A 20,474-nucleotide genomic window follows, 5' to 3' on the forward strand; every position below is an offset into this window, starting at 1 on the left:
ACATACGTTGACACCCTGCAAGTGGACAGAAAAACATTTTCTTGTTTTTTTAAAGGAAAGTGGTTATTCCGTTTTTAATCAGTTTTAGGGCGTTTTCACATTTGGCTTGATTGTTTCATACCATGGCTGAGTATGACTGCTCCCCCCTCCCCTTTCCCACTCGATGGTCTGTGTTCACATTAGTAACATCGTCCCGTACCCGGGTACACTTGCATGCGTACACAGTCCAATACAGCAGGTGGCAGTATGCACAAAGTTGTTTTTTCAAATCCGCCAAAACAGAGAAAGAAGGAGCAACAACCATGGCAACTACACCATGGAGTGAGTCCATCCTGCTAACTGTTGATGTTTTAGTTACTTCTGAGACCTCAACAACGACCCTCTTATGTGTCCACTTCTACAGTTCAGCTTATGCCTGGAACACACTACACGATTTTTAAAATCTTAAACGATTTTGAAAATGTGAGAGACCCCACACATTACAACAATCCTGACCGATTAACAGTTCAGATCTCATAGAGTGTGGTGTCAACTCAGCACACCACACACTAACTGATTCATTCACCAACAACCAGAGTCTGGACTATCACAACGTGTAATCTTGCGCGGTCAGATGCGATTTAAGAGTAAACAAACATGACGGGCTACATGTGGCTAGCTGTTAGCTGGTACATCCATTACGGTAAACATTTTGGTCCTTTCCTTGTCAGTTGGATTGTGGTTTGTTTTACAGGACACGTTGTATATAACTCTTGTTGCCTCTTGTTGTTGACATCCATTTAACTTTAGGCTTCGTGATTGCTGTTGTTGCCATGGTAATGTTTGTTGTGCTTCCTGCTTCAGTCAGCTTGCTTCCCTATTGGCTATTGTTCCGTTCCACGTGACAATTCAGAGTCCTTGATCGGCCGTCCTCAGTGTTCTCCCCACACCACAGGATTTAAATGTTGAACATGTTTAATATTTACCATTTCAAATCGGGTGGCCCCGATTGTCTTCCGAGCAGATCGGGGATGTTAAATCACTCCTAACACACCTCACACCACAGGAGAATCTGGCAAGATAATCTTTGGAACATCAGATAGTCAGGCCTTTGCTGACTTTGGTCGGAAAGGGGGAATCGGGCCCAAAATCGGCCTGATTATCTTATCTAGTGTGTACCCCGCTTTAGAGGACGATATGAGCTTGTGCTGCGTGGATACAACGGTTTTTGAAAGGACAGGAGCCGTTTAGAATTACGCCATATAGCAGTCCACTTCCTGGTCAAACAGATGCGTTCACATCTCCTGCAGACCGTATTCAAGTACACATGAATCGTGCTCGAAACCACCTCTTCAAGCGGACATGGGCACGGTACCCGAGTACGGTACATTTGTGTGTGTTCACACTGATCAAATGAACTGGACTTTGGGGTCAAGCATACTTGGATCTGGCCCGGGTCTCTAATATAAAACCATCCTTAATCACTGGGTTCATTTGTTTTGTAGTGGATGACCTCATGACCTTGTGATCTGATCGACGAACACAGAAGAATCCTGCTCAGAGAAACTGAGCTAGCCGTTAGCTTCAGCTGACCTTGCAGACCTCCCTGTTGTCCTGTGTTTGCATGTATGTTGTAAATACACAATATTCTTAAACTAAACTAATGGACCATCAGGCTTTCATCACTATCCGGATACTCTTCTTACTGGAAGGACGATGAAACTTTATTTTTTTTTTTTATAGACAAAAAAACATGTCATATTTTTCCCATGTCAGCCAACCTCACACAGTGCTATCAGAGGTTCAGGCGTCTCAGACACTGTTGCTTGCGGAGCATGGGAATAAGCTCTGCAGCCAGATGCTGTCCCAGTGTGCAGTTGGATGGACATCAAGGTGCTGGCGACAGGACAGGCCAGGCTGTTCACAGGAGGCCGAGCAAACTTGCAACCTTATAGCTGCTGTAATGAACACCCTGATCTACACCGTCTATCATGGGTCTTCATAAAAAGAATGGCTGTGTACATGTAAGTGTGTGTGTGTATATTGAAATGGTAACAACTTTTCTTTTTGACAACAATGAACAACATGCTATGAATTGTTTGCTTTCATCACATTAAAATATAACAATGGAGTTTTGAATACTGACAGGAAAAAGTGGAATGAAAATGAACTCACCCGAATCTTTATAGTCCGTGTTTTCCCTCCGCAGTTCTTTTTCAGCAGCATTTTCTATGGAGAACAAACGTGATGTTGCACAATGAAATACACACTGACAGCTGTGGAGAATGTACAACAATGACAATTCAAAGAGTGTTTGTAAGATGCATTCCCGACATACTTTGACATTTCTTCTGAAAAACTATAGGACGATTTTAGTAAAATCAATGAGGCGATTTATGGATTTTACATCAAACAATGTTCCTTTTGTTCTTTCTATCAATTTATCTGTGAATTCTGCAGCGTAACCTTTTAATATTTAACCTTGTTCTCACATGTATGTATTCTTTTGATGATAGCTGTTGTGTCTGTTTTATTGTTGTCTCAACCTCAACACCCTTATCTGTTCTGTGCAGATTTTAATAAATGAATAATGATGATTCTTGTGAAACTTGTACAAACCAATAAGCTTTGAGAGTTATGAACTGTAAAACATCAACCCTATAAAAACACTCTTAGAATAAAAACAGAGAAAACCTGACTGGACAAGAACCGTGAGGAAGTGAACCGAATCCAGCTGTCTCACTAAACTAAACAGTGGGTCAATGAAGCTTATGCAATATCCTGTCTCCCACTCCCCACCACCACATCAATGCAGCTCCACTTTTCTCCCCAAAAAAAAACAGTGGGGGTGGAGGGACCACACAATCATTGAATTGTCTCAAGCCGGGGAGGTAGCTTCTAAGGGGGAAGGGAGCTGAGGAAAGAATGGGAACACAGGACTCCTGCTGCTGTCATGTAGGAGAGCTGGTTTGCACTTGCCCTCATGCTCACCTCCTGCTGGCACTTATCTCTTCTTGAGAATCTAGGCTAGGTTCATGCGGTTACAAGCTACTTCCTTGTTTTTATTAATAGTTTACAGTCAGGACAATCAGTAAACAAACAACAGAGATACGATTAAACCAACAATTGTGACTAACTTAACTCCAAAAATAATTCAAGTTAAATACTTCAAATATGCATTAAGTTAAAATGTAATAAACAAACCTTAAAATAATAAAGATTTATACCTAACGACAAAAAGAATAAGACTAACTTAAAGTAATATTCAAATTCTAACTTTTCTTATTTTTTATAATTATTTGCACATTAAAATCAATAATGAAAATATTAAAGTTTAGGAAGGACATGCTAAGTTTTTCTTTACGTATGTTTAATTTAACAAAGATAAAAATGTGATTTGTAATGTCACTTAAGGTTTTGTTTTTAGATTCTTAAATTCAGTGATGATGTCTTTAGGTATCATTGTTATTGAAAGTCCACTTTTTTAACAAAAACATCTGAAAAGTTGAGTACTGGGTGCTGGATAGAGAAAGACTAAGTCTGCAAACCAGAAGCTGTTTTTGAATGAGAATGATCACCACATGTCACGTTTCTGGTCCTCGCCCTTCATCAGACATGATGCTTTTGTTTTAAACACATTTTTTCTATACCACTCCATGACACCGGTGTAGAGGAGAAATGATGGTGTTACATAGATGAATACTATTTAAAAGTTTTAAGAGAATTTGTTTAAAACATGACCAGACCTTTTGCCAGTTCATATTATCTAACTGAGAATTCACACAGTGTCTCCCTTTGGGTAAAACTTTTTTTTAAAGTATTTTCCTTCCATGTTTATTTGAGCATTTTATGTCTGTTAATTTGAGTCTACCTACTTTTAAAAAAGGCATTTTAACTTTAACCTTTTGATATTCTAAGTAACATTGAATTAAATGAATTATACCTGTGGGAACAGCCCTTCTCACAGCATCATAACCCTTGAATTAAATAGGAAAGGATTTGGCTTTTCAAAAGTTTTCAAGCACCAGGCTGGGGTGAGTAGAGGTCCGATGCTGAAGAGAGGCTTCCTCTGGGCTGTGACTGTGCTGCCTTTCAAACAGGGACTTTGTGTTGTTCTATTTAGTTACGTCCTTTTATTTGTCTTTGCTTTGCGATGCAGTTCTTTGTATGTTTAACAATAAATCTCATGGATTACAGTGTTTAAAGGTGTGTTATGTGTTTATGTTGGGACACTTTGAATACTGTCTGTGTATGTTGAAGAGCATCATAGAGTCACATGTTTCAGAGAGCTTATGTTACATACATATCATCTTAATAAATACCCCCCCCCCCTTTATCCCACTCATCCAACCCACAGCCCTCAAACTACACACACACACACGTTCTAGGAAGTGTACTCTTAGTGGGGTTGATGAAAGAGCTATTTGTTTGTGTGTGATGTTGACATTTATCATTTCCCTGTAGTCATTATGATGACTTGTGTTAAGAATCCTAATTACCCTGTTGTGTATAAAAACAATTATACAAGGACGGTTGCTTGGGCGTGCCTCACCTAGACAAACTCTTTGTGGAAGCTATAACCACTGTTTATGTTTCATTAGTTACATCTACTTTTGTTCTTTGTTGACGTAGAAATAACAGCTGTTTCTTTCTTTAAATCTGCACTTGTAAATGTATTATAACACTGAACTGTAATTCAGTTTTCTAAAACTGGGCATTGTGTTCAATATGAGAAATGTATGCAGTATTAGGCCAGGTAAATGAGAAACAACTGAAGGAGGAACTTCAGTCTGTATTTAAGTTTGATTTGATTTTTACGATCATCACACCAAAGCTTTTTGTTGATTTCCTTTACTATAAATGGCTGCAAACTGCCCACAGCATGTGCAAACGCTGCTACACTCCAACCACTTTGTTTTTGTTAAATAAATGTTTTATTGAGATTTGCACCATTTGTGTGCCGAGGTCGATCACATTCGCCTCACAAACTCTTCGTTCTGTATCGATGATCAAGCTTAAGAAAAGACGGCACTGCCTCCTCCAAACAATTGGATATGGATTAGCATGCATGAGGAAGACTGAAAGGAAACAAGCCTCTGACCTTTTGACCCCTGCTTTTAAGAGAATTATGAGATGAATAAACGTAACACTCAAGCTAATGCCGGTCATGCCGGGACACAGGAGCCTTGCTTGACTGGCCTTAGATAGTCCTGGATCATTAGTGTTCAAAGAGGGGCTTGGGGAGCCCACATGGACTCTGACATAGTTTCAACTTTATCTTAACAAAAAAAAAGTTAGATCTGAAAAGTATTAATCTGCTTGTTATCAATGAAATATAAAATGAAATGTTTTATAAAGATGTATGTATTAAGTCTGGAGTATTTTATGTCTTCTTACTTCTTATTTTATAATATTTATCAGAACCTGTTGCTTTCTTATGGGATTGTATTTTCCAACATGTGAGAAACATGATGTTTCAATCTTTTATTTGTGTCAGAAGAATGTATCACAGTAGATTAATCTGTGTCTACTTTGACACTATTTACCCTAAATTATGTTTTTTTAAATGGTTTTCAGTGCTGACTTTTTGCAGTGTAGTTTTCACATGGAGACATTATGTAACAATTATAACTTGATCACAGGTTTAACCAACGTCCCTGGTTTCAGCGATACCCTTCAGCAGTTCAGATAATAACAAAGACTTCTCATCACAAAGATTCTTAAACTAGGAGTCTGAGGTCTTTATTCAGCAGCATTAGATTGCACAGCTGATTGGGATGGTCTGATGTAAAATCTTTTGGATAGTTCTGTTAAATTTATTGAAAAAAAATCTGTCTGGGTATTTTTACATAATCATATTTGTGCAAATTGGCACACACAAAAAGGAGAATAACAACTTCCATTCCAGTTAAAAAATAGACCATACCAGCCTCCTCATCAAGAAGTCTAAGCTGTCGGGCTCCAGTAATATTTGTTTTGAGGAACCAGCTCAGCCATGTTTTCTTTCCCAGTTTTTAAACTCCAGACACGACATATGTGACAGTGATTACATGGTGATGGTTTCTAGATTCAGTCAGATTTTATATATGGGAGTTGTCAAGCTAAAGGGTTAATGGGAGACTGGAGCTGTGTCTGCAGGCTACCTCTGTAGGCCCCCTATTGTATTCCCTGCAGCACCTCCCATTCCACTTGACTGAGTGTGCACACACACACACTGATACAGCAATAAAACTCATAGACAGGAGGATGTACACATGCAGACACAAAAAGACAAGCGGGATGATAGACGCGTACCCCAGCCCTACACACACACACACACACACACACACACACACACACACACACACACACACACACACACACACACACACACACACACACACACACACACACACACACACACACACACACACACACACATGCTCTCTTCCACTTTTTCTCTGCTCACCCCTCTTATTGCTGCCCGCTGTCTCTCATCATCTGTTCTTTCCCTCTAAAAACCCCATGGACATATGGACCCCTGAAACCTGCAGTCTCTGTCTATGCAATCACACACACACACACACACACACACATCCTCTCCCATCTATAGTGTGGGCCAACAAGTCTATTGGATTTTAATGATTAGTGGACCAGCTTCTCCATGACTCATTAGTGGCTGTCGTTTTTCTGTTGTTTATTTAATCCTCTCCTTCTGCCTCCACCCCTCCATCGTTTCCCCTCGCTTGCCAGCCTTTGTGAGAAACGAGGGCGGACATCTGCCGTCCGTGCCTCCCTCTCCTTCATCCCTCTCCAGCCAGACCACCGAGGTGGCGAGCGTCCGGCGATGGAAAGGGAAGACTTTGTGTGTGTGTGTGTGTGTGTGTGTGTGTGTGTGTGTGTGTGTGTGTGTGTGTGTGTGTGTGTGTGTGTGTGTGTGTGTGTGTGTGTGTGTGTGTGTGTGTGTGTGTGTGTGTGTGTGTGTGTGTGTGTGTGTGCAGGATAGCCGGTTAGACTTCAGGGACATAATTGTATTTTTGGATCAAATCCTCAGCCTGTTTGAGTTTTTTTAGGATGGGAGTGGAAAGGCTCATCTGTTATTTGGTACTTTGAATATTTTCTGTCAAACACAAATGATGCTGCAGTGCAAGTAACATATCAGATCACATTTATCAACTCTATTATTAGCACTAAAAGAATCAACTTTCAACATGTGATGAAAAGGGGTTTAGACATGAGGCAGCATCCTGTGAATGGTGACAAAGATTTGGTGGCAGCAGTATATCATGATGTGTAAGAGATGACCATTTATTCACTGGTTTGGAAACTTAATAAATATATGATTATCTTGTAAAACAGTCTGCACTTCCATTTTTAAACTACCTATTAGTGTATAGTAAGGAACTGTCTTAACCTCAATCCGCTAAAGCATGGATATTAACTGAGAAATAAAATAATCTCTATTGATAATCCAATAAATCTTTGATACAACAATTTAACAGTTTCATGTATTGATTTCTTTGTTTTGATTTTTTAAATTTATTTCAGTCAAAATAAAGATTGTATACAACTTTAACTCCAGAAGTAAATATTTGTTTACATGATGAGGTATTGTATCTTTGACTTGATTTCACACATTTGTTGTTCCTAAATGACAAACAGGTACAAACTGTTTAGGAAGTGCTCAAGTAGATTTTTTCAACATGACTGCAACATACTTTGCCAGGAAGGAACCAGAAGCCACTTCATCGATTGGTTAGTTTGTTATGTTTTTCGAGCCACTTTGGTGTTTTAGATTGTAATATTGGATCCAACATTAGTGTAACAGACAATAAAACTAATAGTTACCGTCACACAGTAAACACTACAAACTGGTTGAAGTGGCAGGAAACCAGAAGATCCTCATTTCTGTGATTATAATTATTTTCAATGGAGTTTGGTGCTTTGAAGAGAGAGCTGTAATGGCAGTTTCTGGTTAACAAAAAGCACCTTACCTAGCTTCTCACTGCAGCAATCTTCCAGAGCAAGTCCAAAATATGTTGTGTCCATCAGGGCATGTATTGGCCCAGGTTATACAAATAAAGTTAATTGTGTCAGTGTCTTTAAATCTTGGTCTATAGGTTACTTACCTGTTGCATTTTCTCCAGGTCCAGACTGGGCCTTCCTGGCTCTCCTCCATAACTGTGCCGATACTTTCTGTAAGGTGCTGACTGGTCAAAGTGGGTTAAGATGATGGGCCGTGCAACTGGCTGGACCACCTGCAGCTGAAACCTCATGGGGGGTGGCTTGAGGCTACGTGGTGGACTGGAGCTGAAGAGTACGGGGCTGGGGGATGCAGCCAAGCAAGCAACCGGCTCAACCAGCGGCCTGGCAGACGCAGCCGGTGACCCGCAGCCACAGAGGTCCCTCACCTCCTCGTCACTCGAGGCGCTGCTGTGGTGATCGCCGTGTCGCTGGGGGAGCGCTGACACCCACTTCCTGTTGTCACCGCAGCTGATGCGCTCCAGCTCCTCCTCTGAAGAGTGGCGATCCAGATTGGCATCTAAAAGGAGGCGGAGGCGTCGTAACCGAGCCGGAGATAGGGGACCCTGGTTGTGCTGCTGGCTGGTGGCCAATGGGGTGAGGGCACAATTTCTCCGTCTCTCTACAGGAGTCAATAAAGAGGACATCAGGTCAAAGGAGACGGTGTAGACAAAGTTGCAAAAAAAAGTGCAAATGCTCTTATCTACAAGCATACCATCTGTTGACTCGAAACATCTAATTAGAACGTGTGGAAATCAATAACAGTCGAGGCGGACCATCATCTGTTTACAGAAGAGATAATTTAGTTTCAGAGGGGCACTTACCTCTGTCAATCTGTGCAAGCTCCTGGTTCTCCCCCTCTGAGTCATCACTCTCCCCTCCCTCTCCACCACCATGGTATGAAATCTGGGAAAAGAATCAAGCAACACTGTAGTTCAAATGTGCCAGATGGTATCACCTTAAAAACTGTAACTCGTACATCATTAACAGTAACATAACACTCTTGAGATATGGCTTCTTTTTTCATAAGGCAACATTTAATTTGCCTGTTCAAAAGTTCAGTTATGTAGGAAGCTTTCAATTTTCAGTTTGACCTACAAACATAGTCGAAGTTATGAGAAACAAAAACCTTCACCAGTGTAATTAATTGATCCAAAAGAGAGTGGTCCAATTTCAAATTCAGTAAAAACAAAATAATTTACAGTTTCCCACAAAAACACATTAAAAGGCTGAACCAATACCTAAACCTATGATTCAATTTGATTTTTTAGGTTTGAGTGTGGAGGTCAAACATTTTATAAGCTCTGCTGGCCATGACAAGTAAAACATTTAATGATGATTTTGACTAACAACAATATTCAGTAGTGTTGTAGTCATGACCACACTAACCGAGACCAAGACAAGACCAGATATTTATGGATCTACACTGAGTCAAGACCTAGGCAGGGTGAGGCCGAGACGAGACCAAAACCATAAATATAAATGAAAAAGTATCATCTTGTGTGCAGGAGGCGTGTCAGTCATTCAGACGGTAACACAAAGAAGTTGGGATAATCACAGTAATGACGTGGAAAAATTGCTGATGAGTGGTGGTCTTGATTTAAAATCTGGAGTCTACCCAGTCTGAGACCGAGACAAGACCAAGTAAAAATGCTCTTCATTCCGAGACGAGACCTTCAAAAATTGGTCATGACTTGACCAGACCGAGTACTACAACACAAATATTAAAAACTTAATAAATGTCTGTATAATTGAATCATCATCAGGATCTTTGATAACAGCTCTATACATGACACCAAAACGAGCCAAATTCTAGTTTACTACAAATGAAACTTTAACAGTCAGGTTCAAAATAATATTCACAATTTAAAGTAAGTTAATGTCAGCAAGCGGCACATAGACATGGGTAATGATAAGGCCTGTGAGATGAGCAGGATATACATTATGCCACAGTGTTTAAGTACTTTATGTTGTCAGGTGTGTTTCTTTATTGTCCTTTGTTGACTGGAGTTTTGTTATTGTTTGTCTTGCGTCACACTTTTATGTGGGACTACAGATGGAAATTAGCGACTCGCTAAATCTAGTGCGACCATCTTTTTACTTTTCTTTGTAGAAATGATCAATGTCATTGCACACTGATAAATAAAATCAAAATGAAATCAAATTCAGCTTGGACATCCCAAATATTTAAAATGTTTTAAAATGCATATTTTTTTTAATAAAAAGAGACAGATGTTCAACAGGTTTAAGGAGCATTCTTTGGATTTCAATCTATCAGTCTCAGCTGTTGTTTTTGTTTTTCAAGACGTTTGTAACACAGCCTCGTGCAACAAGTCAACATTTGGCAGGGCTGGGGTTAATCACAATATGTGCAGCTGCATGTAAATGGAAAGATTAGTTGAACATTAACTTTCATTAGGGAAGTAATCAGGTAAGTATGATTATATGTCTTTTCCAGAAAAGAGCTCAAACTGAAATATTTGTGCATTTTAACGTCATCATGCAAGTATTATTACTGGTTATTTCAAAAGTGCAGCTGCAGTTTGTCTTGTAATGTTATTCTGTGTCGTCTTTGCATCAAAACAGCGACACTGTTTGAACCTGTGACCGGCTTCTAATGGAAACATCACAAAAGCCCTGGAGACGTTGAGTTATGGCTTTGTTTAAGTTCCCCATGAGACTACTTTATTTTCCCACAACCTGAACCAGTCTGTCTCTTCCAAACCAATTCCTTGTCTCCACCAATAGGGACAATACAGAAAGCCCTGCAGACTGCAACGCTAAAGAGTTAAGTAATGCGCCTCACACTCAGTAATTACCACTCCGAGGCCCTCGCTGAGCAGCTGCCATCTGTGCGTCTGTGTATGTATGCTTACACACATCCACGCAAACATTCACAGTGTCCTCCCTTCTACTCTCTAGTACACACACACACACACACACTCTCGTACACACACCTCCTCGTCTTTCTAAAGCTCTACAAGAAGAAAAGAGAAAGGAGCCAGGGCCTCTGAGTCCGGTAAGTGTAGACAGTGTTCAATTAATGTGGAGTGTGAATTCCTATGTTTAATTTCACATCCTGGTCACTGTGAATCATAGAGAAATAGAATCAAAAGGCTTCAAACAGACAGCTTCCTGTGTTTTTCTTCATACATAGGGCAAACGTGCAAACTCCACACAGAGAGGCCATGGATTCCAGGGATTTGAAGCAGGTAGATAATAGGATACAGAAGAAGAAAGCTGTTCCAAAGAAGCTTGAAAAGGGTCCTCTCATAAATTCCTGTTGTTCACTACAGCACTGAATACATGGTGGAGTATTAAATAGAATAGTAAAGGATATACATGTAGCTGTTTTTCAATGGGAAGTTAAAAAAAACAAAAAACGGACTGGGTTGAAAACGTTTGGAGCGCAGCCTCTTTGCTTTTCAAAACTTAAAACGACCTGTGGGACAGATTCTCAATGAACAGGCCCAGAGCCAGCGTACGAGACCAAAAAAAAATGTTGGCTCTCGAGGAGTCTCAAGTTAAACGGCTTCACTTCATGAACGCCACAGGAAAATTATACTGAGGAATAGCTGTGGGAAGGAAATATACTTTGGCAAGTAGTTGGCTCAGGGTCTCGGCTACATCGAACACTCCAGTGAATTATTGTTGGGCAGCATCCACGAAACAGCTGAGATGATATTTAAAGTTCCTGCAGCGGGACACTGAGAATGAAGCGATGCTGATGATGGCTCATAAACCTCATGTCTTGATTAGATGAAACATGCGTCCGGTCTGAGACATTTGAATTTGTACTCGCACTAAGTGAGATCATCCAGATGATTATGATCTTTCCTAGATACATTTCCCTCTAAAGCTGCAGAATTATCACATTATATTTCTGTTTCTCTTGACCTGTAGGCCTGATGTTTCTCTACAAAACAATTATTGTTGGTGCAACTCCAGACAAATATAAGCAGACTGTAATAATTTGGCTTTTTATTCCCCTGGAGACGGCCAAAGAAACTGCCTCAGAGATGGATGTTGATAGATCTGAGAAGAACAGAAATGTAGCACATTTGTAGCTGAGATAGACTAGATATGGACTGAAGGCATAGTACATAATGCATAACATACATAAAGTACATAACTTCCGAGTATGTTTCAGCCTCTGTCACATTCATTAATTTATGGAACCCAGTTTGGCATTTTTGGCATCACCATCTAGTTTATTGGAGCCGGTGGAGCTCAGCGTTCTCACACATTCATTAAAATGTTCTTCATTCAACTTAGCCTATCCTTCTCTACCACTTCCTCCGTCTCCCAGCTCTGCTGATCAGCTGATATTGGAGGTTTAGTCTTTAAGTAATTATCCAACCAGATTCTGTCACAACCTCTCTCAACCAATCATCCTGCTGCTGCTGTCAAATTTTAAAATCTGTTCTCTCTCTTCCACAGTCAGTTTGTCATTTCACCTCTAGTCCAGATCAGCAGAGTTCAGATACAGCCTCAGAAACCCACTCCTCATCACATCCTGCATTCTTCTATCACCACCACAGCGAGTGTCTAGACTCCATAGGGGGGGTATCCTATCCTGCTGCCGGCCTTAATAGTCCATTGGAATTGACCAAGCCTCAATAATTAAACAACTCAGATCAGCTACCGACAAAAATACAATCTGTGGAAACACTGTGGTTACTGGTTAACCATATTTGTTAGCCAGCTTATGAATTGGTCTTGGGATAGACTGCACAACTTGTTTTATCTAGAGCTTTCCAAATCATGTGCTGCTCCCCAGCTTCTCCATCTTGTCAAAAATCTTGATTCCTTTCCCAAAAAAACAGAGAAAAAATGGCCGCCTCAATAATGTCACCTTTTAGACTCCAAACCAGCTGTCCACATGTCAAAAAGTGACATTACAGGAACTCACAACTTTAGTTTGATTTAGTGCCTGGTACAACAGCTATACTTTCAGATACTTCCTCACATCACTGAAACATGCAGTTGTCCCTTTAACATGAAGCATCACTTGAATAGCATACACTTGACTGCCATGACTTCTTATGCAAAGCAAGTCAGTGCATGATTGAGTGTGTTATGGTCTGCTGAAACTGTCTCATCTGGGAGTGTAAAGCCAAGCATGTGCATGTGAAGTATTTGAATGAAGTTTCACTCCTTAAACTGTTTTAGACCGCAAGTCAAGCGTGGGTTCTCACACTTATCTGATATCAGAATGTAAGGAATTGTTGTTGCTACCTAAGCTATCCCCTTTCTCATGCAGTTTGAGTGTGTTTGTGTGTCGAGGAGAGCAAGCAAACTTTGCATGTCTTCTGCAGAGAGCAACATCTGATATGGTTATTGCTTTGGCAAAGCCAGCAACAATAAATAACTCTGGCTAGCTGACAATCAGTTTATAGTTGAACAGGATGGCAGGGCTTTCCTGTACGAAAAATAATAACAGGGTTTAACCCAATACTGTGGCAACACTATTCCAGTACCAATATATGATGTTGCATTCATGTTTTCATGCAATTTAACTCTTAAAAACAGACGATATACCTATGAAACATTTAGTATCTTGTACTTTTTGATTTTTTTTCAGGTCAAGTGTAAACCTGTGTTAAACCTGGATTGCACCAAACCTACCAGCATAGGCCGCCTCATACTATAATCTCTAAAGCTAAGTATTTAAGTTGCCTTTCAAAATGTTAACAGAAAAATCACTGTTAGCTGGCTCCATATACGACAACAGTAAGATTTATAGACCATCACTATGTCTATGTTAAGAAATCACATGCAAAGGAGAAAGCCCACGATGTAAACATTGAAGCGGGGCAAAAACATCATGATCAGATGTTCAGTCATGGCCGCCCACAGTCACACCCTCCCCACACACCTATTAGTCATTAGCATCATATTCAGTGAAACCAAATGTGGAAAGGAGATGTGTTAAGCTGAAAACAAGTGTGAAAAATATATGAAAAGAGCTAACTGACCCTCTGCTGCTATGTACTAGTGTAAGAATAAAGTCTTAGTAATAGTGTTCACTGTACAAATATCTTCAAATCAGTTACTGGTGAAGTGTTTCTTCAACTACTGTATTCTGTTTCACTGCTACGTTGCATGGCATACCGATACTTTCAGACTATGTTGGAGGTCAGGATTATGGGCCCTTGACAGCACATGAGGCTTCCAGATTTTGTTTATTAAACTTCTACATTGTCCACAAAGTCTTGCAGGACTAAACACCATTATAAGGTCGAGATGAAAGAAAGGTGCAGTATATTCCTGTTGCAATAGACACCAAATAGAAATGGACATAAGGTCCAGGTGTTAAAAGTGAAGCCAATGTTCTTGAGGTGCCTTTAACCTGCATCACTATTACATGAACATTTCCTATTGAGTTTCTAGTATCAAGTCTGTATCAACTTAATGCTACACATAGTATCATGTTCACCGTGTTGATTAGTATACCATTAACAATGCTCATAAAGCAGGTCAATCTTTAGCTGAGGCTACCTTGTGATTCACAGTCACTACCACAGCAGATCAAACAATTATTAACAAATCACGGACACTATGAGGAGTCTGATCTGTAAAGGTCAGGGTGACTGTGTTTTATTTGAAGCCTTTTTTGCATTCTGAAATTAATTTCCCTTGAATTATGATTCACCTTCCTATTCAATCTTGCACTAGGTAGCTATGGTTTGCTCTCATTTAAGTGTTGAAAAATCCACTCTCCTCCTCAAGTTCACACTCTCTTTCAAATATGGTCACTTCTGGCTGCAAAAAAAACTAACAGACGATAGGCAAAAAAGGTCGTACCTCTGGCTTCCAAACAATGGTGGATGTCATGGAAGCAACACCCACGAATGCAAAATATAACAAAATTAACTCTCAAGTTACTTGCTGGGAATAACTTTTTTCTCCAGGAAATGTTTAAAAAGTTACAAGGATACAAAATGACATGTCAGTTCTTATAGTGTGCAGGTTATAGTGTGCAAAACCAAACTGCAGAAACAGTACAGAAAATAGCACAGCCACATAATGAACAGACAGCTAAGTTATGGTTAATGTCTTATCTGTGTTATTGCCCTGAACCTTGCAGACCTTCTCTGATGTCATTCAGAGCATTGAGAGTCACAAAGTGAAAGTGAGCCTGCATGAATGAAGCATCAAAAAATGCTTTGTGCATGTATGCAATGACTGACAAAGACGTGTGTGTTTGTGTGTCAAGAACAGTTGAATTAAATCCTTGTCAGTCCCCCTGCATCGCTGAGCAGCTTGCTAAGCTGGATCAATGGCAATGTCACAGCGTACACACACACACACACACACACACACACACTGCCCAGTTCACACACATATCAGCTTTGCTCTGTCCTTCCACACTGACATGAACACTGTCACACTCCATTTCCCCTCTCATTGAAAACACACATTACAGGGTCAGAGATGGTTGATTCTGTAGCCTCACACTACTGTGGCATAAGTCAGTAGTCATGATTAGTGTTAGCTCCAGGGATAAACACCGCAACAGGCCCAAAGAGACAATTAGCCTCTTTTTCAACTATCCTGAAACTGCCACTTGTTCCAATAAGACTTCAAACTCAAGTATTACCTGAGTGACTTGTGAAAAAGAAGATTAGATGAGGCTTTATTGATCACTAAAGGGGAGATTCAGTTGACAGTGCAGGGCTGCTCGATTATGGCAGAAATCCTAATCACGACATTTTGAATTGATATTGAGATCATAATTACGATACTCATTGACTTTACAACATCTGTAGTAACCTAAACACTCTGAACACTTTAACTGTCTAAACACTTAACAAAACAATCAATATATGAAAATAAATATGAGAAATATGTTTTTGAGTTAGTGGTGATGTCCTCTTGTGTCCAAAATATAACAACAAACACTTTAAAAAGTGTACCACACGTGACAAAAACTTTGGACAAAACGAGCGCAACACAGGATGAGGCACAGTAATCGTTAAATCTTGATCATCCTGGTGTCATGATCATGGGAAGTCCAAATTGTGGTTGAAAATAAAACTTTAATAATTGGCCAGCCCTAGTGGAGAGAAAAGGAAAAAAAAGGTAAACTACATCAAGCAGCCCGGTTTGGTTCAGGACAGTTTGGTACAGTTCAGTACAGTAAACCCTCGACTTACTTGTGTTTCCACAGCCAACCTATACCCTTAGTTGGTAAGCAGAGTGTAGGCCAGATGGAGCCGCGTCAGCTATGTAATAGTGTGACATCATAGCAGCCCAACACAGTGCAGCTAGCTATTAATTAAGTTAAATGTTCAAGAAGAAGAACAGGGACACAGTAAACAAAAGGGAGCCTTTTGGGTCTGATCAGTACCCTTGGCTCCCCAACAGAAGGGTACCAAAAAAGTAGGACGGTACGGATCGCTTACTTTGGTACCATTCCAAACTTTTGACGGTGGAAAAGCCGAACCGAACTGAACCGGACCACTTGGTGGAAACAGGGCTTAAATCTACCAGAATCCTGAGTTCTGGTTTATTTAAGGTTAATTCCTCAAATCTTATCCTTCTCTCTCTTTTGGTGAAAATCTGCTAATTACTGTCCTAGTCTCAGAAAATATTACAGTTTCATTTTGTCAGTGTTCTGAAATATACAATTGTTACGACTACTAATACAAGTTTTTAGACCTTAAAGGAATACAAAAATACTGGTTTTGAGGTTGAACGGACACTTTGCTTATGTGTCCAAAATATGTCCCAAAAAATTTAAAAATTTAAAAAAAGTTTAAGTACATAACCACTCAATTGTGTACCATGGTGTACTGATGCCACTCTAGAAGGCAATGAAAGGAAAAGATACAAAAGTAAGAGCCAGGCAGTCATATTGACTCAGAATGAGGATACGCTTTTTAAGGTTATTTGCTGATTGGCCCTGCCTCTTTTACAATGAATCACACAGAACAAATGATAATCTGAAACTTTAACGTGGTTCTTAAAAGGTTTAGGACTGCCTTAGTAACCATACTTACATACATGAATGAATGTCAACTGGCACCAAAAACATATTTGAAGAATACTTTCATGTGTGTTCATGACTGATTTGACAGTCCTTCTTCTTTTGGGAATTCCCTAACTATAATGTAAGTATTATTCTCAGAGATAGCATATCACAGCTTATATTTCAAAGAAAGCTCTTGTGACCAGGATGTAACCAACAGGCCTTCCATTGCTCATTCATTTTTTCCATTACACTAACCACTTGGAGCAGAAGGAACCTCTGAGCAGGGAAACAAACAACACAAAGTAGACAACAGGGATGGCACACTTTGCCCCACTTCTTTAGCCAGGCCTTTGAACCGGGGCACTTTGGCACAAAATGGCTGCCATGCGACTATACAGTTGGTCGACGCTCAATATTGTTGTGGACGGAGTGATTAAGTGACCCATACAGGATACAATTCACCCCTCTTCTCACTGAACAGAGGCAAAGTGAGCAGGCTGGAACAATTGAGGAGCATTTGCACGGTCTCTTGTGTAAAACTGCACGATGAAGATGTAGACGGTGGGACAATAAAAGCTTTCAACAATAAGGTTCTAATTTAAAATATTTCTAGTTGTTGTTTCTGAATGAGTTCCAACTTCATGCCTGCCAGAAACTAGGGTCAGGCATTAAACTTGAAAGGGCATCATGATCAAATTCACAGTAATAACCACGATAAACTTTGAACATTATAACTCAATATGGATCAATCTAACAGACAAAATAGGGGCAACAGCCACTCAGTCTGCAGTGTTTCAATTTCTCATGAAGTAGGCTTCACGCTGCCCAAGGCTAGGTTTGAGCTACCTCTGAAAAAAGTGGATGTCTTTTGTAAAAACAGAAAAAAATATGAACTTAGGGACACGAAAGCGGCAGAGATTTGAACTCTTGTTTCGTTCCAAAGATGAGGAAATTGTTGACAAAAGTGTTAAAATTGCATCATTTAAATGGATTTAAGCCATCCTTGGCGAGCAACGCTAAATGGACTTCTTGTGTTGGCCAAAACAGTCAAAAGGGAACAGACTCTCACATGAAAGTGCCTTATTGATTAAGTTCCCTGGTTCTTATTACCTCGTCTTTTTCTTTTATAAAATGGGAGACATCTGGTGATGATTCAGCTCTTGATTTAAAATCCTTGAAGATGACAAACACTGAATGAATTCTAGTCCAAGAACAAGCTAACACGCTAAAGGGCTGAGCTAATGTTAGCCGCTTAATCTGTTGTTTTACCTTAACAACAAAAGGCTGAACCACAGTTTAAGATTCAATAAGCGTCAATTTGATAGTGGGAGAGTTTGTTGACATGTCACATGTTTATTGATGTGTTGGTGTAGCTGTATGGATCGCTGCTTTCTTCTCAGTAACAAATAACACGTGTCTTGGTAGATTCCTTAATGGTATTTGGCAGGTTAAAGTTCAACAAACAACTTGGAACTGATAGTAAACAACGACTGTGTGCTGCTAGTAGAGAAAGTCATATTTGGCTTGTCTTATGAACTCATAAACAAATGGACCAGGTGGAGAAAAAAAGGTAAAAACACTGATTTGACATCACTTTTTAAATGAGTGCTAAGGTGTTCACAACATGTCCAGCAGTGGCCGCTCTCTCATGATCCACAACACATTAACGTGATGTGAATTCAAAGACTGGGACTACAATACTACGTGGTGCAGAATCAATATGAATGTGTTAAGGCGTAGTGATGGTGGCATTATTGATTGTTAATCAAAAATAAGGACGAATTAAGTTGTATGTTTAAGTTTGGATATTTTCCATTGTAATGTAAATAAAAAATAATTTAAGCAATTTTGAGTTGGGTCACCGCTACAGGTTGGCTAATGCTACATGAGGGTCCTTGGCATGGCATAGTTTATAGTGTACAGTATCAGAGATGTACTGAACTCAGAATATAGCCTGGCTCAGATGTTACTGTTGTCATGATTTGTTCTGTTTAGTTTTGTTTTTCACAGTTTAGATGTATTTATCTTTTAGGTCTCGTTCTTCTCTGGTGTTTCCCTCTATGTTCTTGTGTTTCTTATTTTTTCATTCTACAGTGTCTTCAGTGTTTCATGTATTTATTTTGTAGTTGTCCTCAGTGTTTCTTGTCTTGTGTTCATTCCTTCCTCTGTGTGATTACCCTCATTGTCTTCACCTGTGTCATTAGTCTCACCTGTGTTTGGTTACCCCGTGTCTATTTAGTCTCTGTGTTTCTTCCCTTCTGTGTCAGTTCATTGTCGTATGTCGATTGTCAGTTTACGTGTGTCTCCTTGTTTTTGTGTTGGATTTTGTTAGTAAGTTTTGTTGTAGACTTTTGATCTTTATTTTGAATAAATCATCTTTTGTTAGATCTGCATCTGGGTCCTCCTCTTAGTTTTTCTCGAACCTTGACAACTGTTTACTAAAAAAAAGAGAAAATGAAAGAAAGCTCTATGGTATATATTTGTTTTGTAGTCTATAAGTCATATTGTATTACATCTTGCAGTTATTCTTTAAAAAATATATTTATTTCAATGTTCAGTGTGCGGTTTCAGGGTATTTTCCAATAATCAGAAACTATATAGGTCAGAAAATTGTATTGGAACATTCCTACTTCTCCAAACCAGCTTGGCTTATAGTGCTGTATAGAAGTGTGTGTGTGCTGTCTTTGTCACGGTGTAGTAACAGTGTGTGTAAGTGTGTGGGAAAGAGAAAGAGTGTTAATGAACTCACTATAACCTCGTACAAGTAAGGTTAGAACTGGCCTTCAAATGAGCAAGTCACAAGACAAAAGTAAAGGCACGCTGTTCACAAACAGTCTTATGTCTTATGTAGTGCACTTTGTATTTTGGTGCACTATTGACTGCCCAGAAATAAGACTGTCTATTATAATGTATCAGGCTATAATAACATTTAAATAGTAAGTCATTGAGCCTTACCTTCAGTTGAAAAGGATGTATCTCATTGAGTGAATGTCTTCTGAGCTTCTTCGTTAGCGTCTTTAGCATTTTTTCTTTTCTGCGTAGTTTATGGCTTATCCCCTACAATGTTTATTACTGTCTAATGTGACGTTCAATGCAACTTCATCCGCTAACATGAACGACTGTACGCATTAAAAGAAAGGCACACGGGACTATTACTGGACTGCAAACTGCAAACTACACCAAAAAAAAAATTAATAAATAAAAAACTACAACACGAGCAACTGTTAGCGTACGTAGTGTTAAAGAAGAAGAAACACCGAAATGGGTCAAACTGCGTAGATGTGGCTTGTTTTCAGAGACTCTTCGGAGCAAACTTGTAATTTTCGAGTTCATTGGAGCCTCCGTAGTTGTAGTTCTTGTCCTCGTCTCACCGTTACTTCCAGAGGCTTAATTCAAAGATGTTTGCGAAATGTAAAAAAATAATGTCAACTTGTTCGCATTCAGACACTCACACACGCACACTCACACACGCACACACAACCAAATGCACACTTACTGACTGACTACACTGACAAAC

General features: G+C 39.6%; 1 protein-coding gene across 1 annotated transcript in view; it reads right to left on the reverse strand.

Moving 5' to 3' along the window:
• Positions 1 to 20,470, reverse strand: part of si:dkey-16j16.4 (uncharacterized) — a 26,689-nt gene extending 6,219 nt beyond the window's left edge. The window contains exons 1-4 of the mRNA XM_061062693.1: positions 19,913 to 20,470; positions 8,805 to 8,886; positions 8,088 to 8,602; positions 2,155 to 2,208 (exon numbers count right to left, since the gene is read on the reverse strand). Of these exons, the coding sequence (XP_060918676.1) occupies positions 2,155 to 2,208; positions 8,088 to 8,602; positions 8,805 to 8,886; positions 19,913 to 19,981 (720 nt within the window). The 5' untranslated portion in view covers positions 19,982 to 20,470. The remainder of the gene's footprint in view (positions 1 to 2,154; positions 2,209 to 8,087; positions 8,603 to 8,804; positions 8,887 to 19,912) is intronic.
• Positions 20,471 to 20,474: the final 4 nt, after the last annotated feature.

Source organism: Labrus mixtus, chromosome 18, assembly GCF_963584025.1.
Source record: "Labrus mixtus chromosome 18, fLabMix1.1, whole genome shotgun sequence".
In the NCBI taxonomy this organism is placed as follows: Eukaryota; Metazoa; Chordata; class Actinopteri; order Labriformes; family Labridae; genus Labrus; species Labrus mixtus.